General features: G+C 46.9%; 1 protein-coding gene across 1 annotated transcript in view; it reads right to left on the reverse strand.

Moving 5' to 3' along the window:
* The window catches only part of DGCR8 (DGCR8 microprocessor complex subunit), a 256,117-nt gene that overhangs the window by 143,642 nt on the left and 103,054 nt on the right, over positions 1-9,421 (reverse strand). The window contains exon 7 of the mRNA XM_078667925.1: positions 2,576-2,773. Within this exon, the coding sequence (XP_078524051.1) occupies positions 2,576-2,773 (198 nt within the window). The remainder of the gene's footprint in view (positions 1-2,575; positions 2,774-9,421) is intronic.

Below are 9,421 nucleotides of genomic sequence, written 5' to 3' on the forward strand. Positions count from 1 at the left end.
TTGACCTCGACTAGTGATCCGTTATTGCGGGTGGGGTGGTGTTCTGTATTTCGATCGCTGGCTCCCCTCCTCTCTTCTCTCTTCTCCTCTTCCCTCTTTTTCCTCTCCTTTTATCCCTTTCTCTTTTTCCCTTCGTTATTATTCCCTTTCTCTTTCTTCTATATTTCGGGTGACTCTGGGCGACAGGCACGCTGTTTAGTGGGATAGGCCATAGCCATTACAGTGATGTAGGGTGGGGGGGGTGTTTGTTATTTTAGTTTGTTTTCTTCTATGGTCCCTTTTTTGCTTTCTTTCTAGGGGGTGGGCTATGTCCCTTTGTTCTTTCTCCTTCGTTTCGTAGGTGTCTGCACTTTCTCCTTTTTCGGGGCGGGAGGGCGGTCTATGCGGTGACCCATTTATTTGTTTGCTACGATTTGTCCTTTATTTTTGAACCTTTGATGGGCATTGGATGTATCTGGGCTTTGCTCTACTGTGGTTATTCGATTGCGTAGGGGGCTGCATCCCTCTCGCCCCCCCCCTCTTTTTCTGAGTATGTTGCATGACACATGGGTAGATATGGTTTCTGCCTCCTCTATACATCATAAAATGAAACCTTTCTTATCCTGGCGCTTACTGTGTAACGATTTCATTACTCGTCTATCCTGTATTCATCCTACCGTACACATGATGTTGTTCCCTTTTAACTCTCCTGATTTTGCGGCCGGCCCTTGTGGTTGTAGGCCTGCGCTTGTACTTATCCTTTTTCTCAATAAAGGTTTTTTTAAAAAAAAAAAAAAAAAAAAAAAAAAAAACTTATTTACTGAAAGTTGGTGAGGATTGCGCGCGGAAGGAAATCGGTTTCAAAGCGAAGCGCTGGAAACACCCCCGAGCCCGGTGGCGGAAAAAAACAATCTGGGGATGGAGCCAATGCCCATGCGCAGTATCATCCAAAGGAGGAGTCACCTATCCCGTGACTTCCAAAGTCTTTTCTACCACAAATCAAACTGCAAACATCCGGGCCCAACACTAGGTGGCAATCTATGCATAGTGTGCAATCTGCAGCTCAAATGCCTCGAACAGTGAGTTTTCGGCTTTGGAGTAAATTCCCGTCTGGCAGAGTTAAGGTTTCGGGCATAGACTCCGGGGTCTCCCAGGGTCAGGTAGGTACAGTTTCTATACGCTCAGCGGCACAGGGGCAGCGGGGTGCAGAGGTAGTTAGGCCCAATGTTATCCAACGGAAGGCAGGGGGGCTGTGGTTGGTGGTGCTGGTTAGCAGGCCACGCGCTGTGGGAGCTGGGCTCCTGGTCACTTGTTCAGGGCATATGGGGAAGTGGATTAGGACAAAGGTTGCATTGCCAGGACCACTAGGGCGGCTGGGTGCAGGGTGCTTTTGAGCAGTCATGTGCTCAATGTTATTGAATGGAGATCTTGAATGGTGAAGAAAGGCTGCAGGCTCGGGGACGGAGACTCTTCAGGAGCGACCAACACTTCGAGGTGTAAGTTGGGATCTCGGAGGATAGGTGGGCTCCCAGGAGTTGGACACAAGGGACTGTGGGGCGCCGGGGTGTCTTTGGACGTCGGGAAATCTTACCCTCTGCTGGTCGCGGTTGGAGGAGCCTCCTGTTGTCCTCAGAGTCTTTGTCCACTCTGACACAGGGCGGGTTCGGCGGGTGCAGAGTGGGCTGGATACGCAGTTCCTGGCTGGCACCAGGGGTATTGCTGTTTGAGCAGAACCACTGCTCATGGGAGTCCCAGTCTTTAAGAGGGTCAAGGCAGGCAGGTCCTCGGGGGTTTCCAAGGTTGCTGTCCGCAGGAGACGCCGGGATTTAGCAGGAGCAGGTTCAAGGATCAACAGGCCTGTAGGGCTGGGGCCAAGTCAGTTGGTGTTGTCCTCTTGTTAGCAGCTTCACGGCCGGACGGTATCACCTCCGAATTCTTAAATGCCCACCTACAGCCACACGTTTTAGGACACAGATTTAAAACACATTATGAATAGATCCTATTTGCTCCAAAAAAGATTGCCCATCGCCCTACTAGGAATGATGGGATAGTGCAGCTTGTAAGATTCCTAAAGCGGTAGAAACTACCAGAGTATTGGCACTATTCCTATGAGGGGGTCACCTTTCCTGCCTTGTTTCACTCTTTCACAGAGCTTTGTTCAACCAAATGTATTGTGTGTAATAAACAAAAAAGATGCCCATTTTAGCACGTTCTCTGTTTATTTGATCAAATGGAAGCTATCTTTTAATAAAGCGTAAATACGTTTTGTTTGGGAGGGAAGGGATGTTTGGTGGGGGGGGGGGTGAACAAAATCTGAGGTGGAGTTTATGTCCTGATGCATTGTAGGTTTTAGGGGAGGTACCTAACGTCATTTCAAAACTGAAACGCAGTAGGAAAAAAAACGTGAAACATTCGGACACAAACACTGACGGCAGAAGCGTCTATAACATGTGAATCTACAACTCTACAGTTAGCAAACCAAGTGGTACAGGCAAGTAACATGTTCCTTACTCATAGGTTTCAATACCTATAAAAATTATTTAGTTAATCCTAACCAACATTTTAAAACTTTTTATGCAATGTGGCTTCCACTAACCTTTCTTGGTTGGTGCATCACGCACAGACAAGGTAATCAGCTTCCGATTAGCTGGTAGGATCGGCCGTTCAGCCTCTGCTTCCTTCCGCTTCATCTCCCGGTGGAACTGTCTTCTTTCAGCCCAGGATCTGAATTTCTTAAGAGTAACCTGCTCAAAATCAAACCGCTTTTTCAGGTAGTCGCAAAACTCTTCCAGGTCTGTGAAATAACAACCAGCTTTTTAGTGTCTTATTTCCACGGAGTGCTTCCACCATCAATAACTTGCCAAGATGCAGATTTATGTCTGGTGATAAATTATGGGCAACAGAATCTTTTTTACGTCTATTTCAGCACAGTCTAAATTGTATTTGAATAAAACATGAAAGCTCAAACTATTGCCAATGCACTTTAACCACATAAAAAAAGATAGGAATGCAAGCTTGTGGGTACAAAATATATATTTCACCAACAGTACAATGCACATGTTTCAATGCTATTAGTTAGGTTTCCAAGTAAAGTAGTAGTTGCATAAATATTGTTCAGTTTAGGAGACAGAATTGTAATTTTAAATCATTACACGGACGACTGTGTGTGCACCGCCTCCCATATGTTTGTTTCATCACAGCCATGAACACAACACAACTGAGAAAAAAGCATTGGCATGGCCAGTAGGTCTCATCTTTGGGACCTTATAACTGTTTTGCCAGACCTATTGGCTTTGGTAATGTGTTTAGGCTAGGTTGTAGAGCAGTGTACCTGCTGTGTAGCATGCTGAAGTTAAGTATAAGTATAAGTATAAACCATTTTATAACGCGCTCCGTTACTGGAGAGTATCCTGGCGCGGGGTTATAGTTAAGTAATTTTTTACTTATAATTTATAATTAAGTAATTATCATTTTTGTTGCCCTATATGGCCATCCTGTGAATGATGTCACAATAGGTCTCAGACCCGTGGCAGACATAATCAAAGATTGTAGGCAATTGCTGGATATGTAGTACCAGTACTAGCTAAAGAGAACTGTTTTTCCCTTCCCTGGATGACCCCTTTTAAGTGCTAATGAGGTGAATCTTTTCCCAGCCAGTAGTTATTTGTACAGATATTGTTTTTAGTAAAGCACTTTCACTCACCCCCTGGGTCTTTTGTATGTACTTAAAAAATACTCTTTTAGATGCAGATATACACACAAATGTGCAAACACAGAAACATAGAAACATGCATGCACAGACAGACATTCACACATTTGGAAACACAGCCACTTGCAGCCGCTTACAGTAATAGGTGCAACCACACAAGCATAGGAAAGGCAAATGCCATTGAAGAAAAGCTATAACATAGCAGTGAAAGTCCCTGCGTGGACTTGTAACCAGGCACTCCTGGCTCTATATTCTGTACCAGAGGATTGCTGTGTTGCCTGCAGGTACCGCCATTTCGGACTACTTGCTTTGTTGGATTAACTTTCTACCTGCTAAGTTGCTGAAGGGACTGCCACTCTGCCATGTGACTCTGTAGGCTGGGCTGCCTAATACATTCTGAGCGCTCCCCAGTTATCTATGAACTGGATGGCTCCCTCCCTGTTTCTACCATAATTTTATTCACCGCATGTATTTTTGGAAGCAGCCTGTGTTTTCAACGGGCTGAGCGCTACTGGGTATCGATTGTAGCGCTTGAAAGCACTCAACTTCCCTCAGTGAAAACATAGCTCTCGGGACATGCACCCTTCCCCGGTGCGTCTGGAGCAAAAGCAGGCACCCACTTGGATAATCCCGGCGTCTTTGCAGCAGCGCGTGGTATCACAGAGTAGGAAACGTGCCAAGGCAACAGGGAGAAGCCTTGTGGCACCAGCCTTGCCGGAATCTGCCTCCAAAGAAAGCCTGGATCCAGGCGCAGTGGGTCCCGTTTCTAAAGACCTGGGAGACATCAACCCCTCCTCAGATGTCAGCAGTCTCGCAGAATATTTACTGAACAGCGGAGTCCCGTGGGTCCGACCCGTCTTGAACAGCAAGAGAGGCGTGGGAGGCAGCCTCCTGCTACCGAGAGAGGCACAGTTGTAATACAACAATAGCCACATCCCACAACTTTGACCCCAGACAACCACCCCACCCACAGGCAGTGAGTCCAAATAACTCCGGCCCGATCGTCCAGGCCTACAGAGAGCACCCCTCGCACAGTGTCATAACCAAGAACCAGGCTACCAGGACCCTGCAATGCCAACTGTAGTACTTAAATATGAGCTGCAAAGAAAATTTACTTTAAAGCATGTAAAAAGCAGACAGAACAGAGAGCATCATAACTAACAGTTAATATGTGCATGCTAGCCCAATTCAGTACGGTCTTTCCGATAATCATATCCCCTCTGTGGGTCTAGAACTGTTAAAGGCTATCTGGCATACAATTGGAGACTTCTAATGTTCCGTCATGGCAAAACAGTATCTTCCATAGTAACCCACCGAGCGCAAAGATACAAATTGAAAGTCACTAAAGGCAGCATTCTCCCATCCGAGGACTATCAAAGGAAAACAAAAAAAAGGGGCCTTCAGACGACAGACATGCAGCTCCTGGCAAGCTGCAGCCAATCACTTTGTCAGGAGAACAATTATAGGAACACGTCTCCAGACCTCGTGAGTAACAGGTCATCTGGGTAGCGCCTTCAAAATAATTGTGAGCTTGTCAAGGTCCCCCAGGGCATAGCCAGGACCAGCCTCCCAGCTCACCACAAGTTAGTAAATGGCCTCCACCGGGGAGTGCGCCCAGCTCTTCAGTTCATGCTGGGAGGATCCAGTGTCACCTGTCCAGGAGCACTGTTTGTCCCCGCAGCCAGTAGAGTCACCAAGTAAGCCTGCAGTGCAGAGGGGAGGTATCGGTCTCCCAAAGTCCGCCTCGTGGACGCCACGGCCCCCTCATAACCTACAAGGAAGTGGCGCTCTGCACGCTATGCCGCTCCCCTTGCCCGCACTCTGCTAAGCAAACCATGCCGGCGAGGCCCAGTTCCAGGCCCGTGGCTTCATGGGCACTTATTTATCGCCAGGCACAGAAAAAACGTTGTATGTGTACTGGGTTAAATATAATTTATATTTTTTTTAAAGCAAGCGCTGTATTAAAGATAAATCACGGTGTGCATTTTATTTTTTAAACGAAATGTTTTAGCTACATGATGGGCTCTCGAGTCATGCGCTTCTTTTGCATGTTAAACATGAGTCGCGCCAGCTGGACGCTTGTAGACGCTGAGAGCATGTCCAGCGTTTACCATGGGGGAGCGATCAGCAAGGCGGGTTAACTGCAAACAGATGGCGCCGCTGCTTGCTCCTACAAGGAAAAACGCCAAACGTGCACTCTTGAGTATCCGTGCGCGCTACAAATGTCGGATAACATAACACAAATGCCCATAGAGAGCAGTGCAAAACATGCTCGAGTTTTAACAATAGTGTTGAGCAATGCCCAGAGGTCTCTCTAAGAAGCGCTTGCGTGCTGCTTAGGCGAGACCTAAAAAACGAAATCAATAATGCCTTGTTACACTCATTCTCTTTCTTTGGGGGCTACCTCGTGCTGGACGTCTGGACAAACTGTCTTGCTGAAGTGCAGACTCTTTCCCTCTATCGCCACGCAGATATGCTTCGAGGCGCTAGGTAGGGCCTCACGTTCTCCAGCAGAAACAATAAGCCTCAGGTGATGTCCCTTCACACCTGGGTGATCGGCATGTCAGTCAAGGAGACACCAGAGCACTTGCTTCCATGGTCTCACAAAGTGGTGGTGTTTGCATTCTACTTTTATACACATTTTCCAGTCATGGGATGCGGATTGACTGCCTCGTGTTTCAGAACCAATTTGAATTGGTACCTATTCGAATGTCTTTTCCAGGCTGCTCTCCATTCACAGCTTGTGTGTAAATCTCAGCTTTTCACAGCAGGTAGCCATGGGTCTGGCCCCAAGAAAACAAGGGCACAATGAAGTGTGACCTCTCTGCACATGGAGGTCGATCCAATAATCAGGGAGATATCAAACGGCAGCCCTGACCTGTAAACGCCCTCACCTGGAACAAATGAAAATGCAATGCCACCCTCTAATCAGCAAACCTTTCTTAGTCTTCACTGACTTTGTCAAAGTCTCCACCCTCATCCACCTGCCACAGGAATAAAGTACACACTCCCACGGTCTACGAAAACAGTCCTCCTCCATATTCTGTCAAGTAAAATCAAGTGCTTCCAAAGAGTAACAAGCATTTGCAATGCAACAGGTCTCGCATTTACGAGAGTTTGAGCTATTGGCATTGTAAGTGAGAATGCCTTTTATTTATATGTTATTTTTAAAACCGATAAATAAAAAGCATGGTCATTTACAATGCCAATAGCTTAAACTCTTACAAATGCAAGACCTATTGCATTGTAAATGCGTTCGGCGCCTGTGCTATAATTTTTTTGGTCTCGCGACCTATCGATGCGCGCATGCGCATCGAGCGGAGCGAGAATTCAAGCGGCGAAAACATCATGAAAACACCAGCTTTTTGCTGGCGTTTTCATGAAGTTCATGTGAACCACGTGTTCAAACATGAACGCGCATCAGCCTCCCTCCATTTGCCGCAGAGCACATCAAAGGGCTTCGCCCAGCGTGCGCTCTGCGGCTTCTCGGCTTCTCCTCCCCTAATTAGTCATTTTCGCCGCTCCCCTGCCCGCCGTGTCGCATTTCTCCTCCCCCCTCCCCTTCTCTGCCTTCTGCCTTCCTTTCCCGGCGCACGCATTTTTTTTTTTTTTACTCCCCCCTCCCCTTCTCTGCCTTCTGCCTTCCTTTCCCGGCGCACGCATTTTTTTTTTTTACAAGCCATATCAGCTGAGTTTGCTGCTCTGCGAAAGCTAATACATACTGGGTTTTAATGGCAGCCCTGTTCTTTCTTGCTGGAGTTGGCATTTCTATAGGAGGTGCTGAAGCAACAATGTATGTACTTAGAAGGAAAGATGCTCCTTTGACAATACTGTCGCCTAAAACAATTACAGGGCTGGCTTCTATTGCTTAAGTTACAATCGAGCACTAAAGCTCTTTCTGCGGTATTGTCTCAATTTAAATTCAAACCCATTTCCCTGGGTGCTTTGCTGCAGTCGGTGTGTCGGAAACTGATTTTAGTCAAATCCTCTGTTATTTGCTCTCCGTTTTCCTCTTCATTTGCAATCCACCCTACTGAGCCTCATCTTTATTGTTATTATGTCATGTTTTCTAGTTCGTTCCGGGTGGGGGCTTCTGTTGCAAGTTCGGTGTATGTTTGCTTATAAGCACACTCCTTTCATTTGTGTCTGTAAACTTGAATTATTTATTCCTTGATTGTGAGCTTATTATTCATCCGACCGGGGAGCCTTACTTGTGGGAAACGGAGTGCTTTCTGATTGAATATATTGTCTGACCTCATTTCATGTTCTCTAATCTTGGATTGGTCATATTTACAGTGAAAGTATACAATCAAACAAGCATTGGCATTGCCAATAGGTCTCGCATTTGTGGGACCTTATAAGTATTTAGTTTTGCAGCACAATATCCTTGTTGCATAATCGGATATTGTGCTGCAAAACTAAATACTTATAAGGTCCCACAAGCGAGACCTATTGGCAATGCCAATGCTTGTTTTTTAAAGCGTTAGGAGAGAGCGTGTGTGTCTGCCTGCAACAGAACAAAGCTGTTTGAGAAAATAGTGCTCGGAGGCTGTAATTAAAACCTACTAAGTAACAACATACGTAACAGGGGGTGTCGCCATGGGAGGTTATAAAATGAGAAAAGGCAGTAAAAGGAGGGACTATTAAGCCTATTGACCAATGAACAGCGACAGTTTACAGCTGACAATGACGCAAGCCAATGAAAATTATGTCCGTGAGTGGGCGGAGCTTCAAGCCCCTACCTGAATACAGCATGCCTTGCAGAGCAGCACATGCACTGCCCAGGCCTAACCTAAAAACTAAGATCCAGAAGGTGCCATCATCTCCATAGAGACGACAAGAACAAACATATTAGAGCTACACTGTGCCATCAACACCAGGCACTTTAGACCCGGAGAAACAAAAGCACAAGTTACTACTTGTGTAACGATATATCTGTAAGAGACATTAGTTAGTGATAGATTCCTTACCTTAGAATATCCCCAAAAGTCAGACAGGATCCGGAAATATTTTGCGTAGCAGTACCCTTGCGCATCGGTAGGCGTCGTCGGCGCCGTGATGACGTCGGAGTACTTAGACGCCACCTCCGCGTGCTGACGTCAGTTCTTAGACACAGCTTTTCCGCGCCAGAAACGCAGAGCCATGTTAAAAACCAACACTGGTGCCATTGAAACTAGGGCCCTGAAAGGGGATGACCTTAACCCTAGATATCGGTTCGCAGAACGGGGAGGATGGGTGGGTTGGTAAGGAATCTATCACTAACTAATGTCTCTTACAGATATATCGTTACACAAGTAGTAACTTGTGCATCTGAAAGAAACGTTAGTGATAGATTCCTTACCTTAGAATAGATACCCCAGCAACATCAACCCCGGTGGTGGGTCTGCGAACCAATAATCACACCAGAAAGTCCTGGAGGACAGAACGGCCTAAGAAGCCATCCCTCCGGACTTGGCTGTCCAGGCAGTAGTGCCTCGCAAACGTGTGCAGCGAGGCCCACGTAGCTGCCTGACAAATGTCCTGCAAGGGGACTCCCCGGCCCAGGGCAGTAGTAGTCGCCGTGGCCCGAGTGGAGTGGGCCCGGAGCCAAGGAGTAACACGCTTGGATGCACAACACGATCCACCGAGAGATGGTCCGCTTGTGCACCGCCCGTCCTTTCTTAGCGCGCACGTAACCAACAAAGAGTTGGTCATCCACCCGGAACTGGCGTGTGCGATCCAGATAGTAAGAGA

This window comes from Lissotriton helveticus, chromosome 11 (assembly GCF_964261635.1).
Source record: "Lissotriton helveticus chromosome 11, aLisHel1.1, whole genome shotgun sequence".
NCBI classification, from domain to species: Eukaryota; Metazoa; Chordata; class Amphibia; order Caudata; family Salamandridae; genus Lissotriton; species Lissotriton helveticus.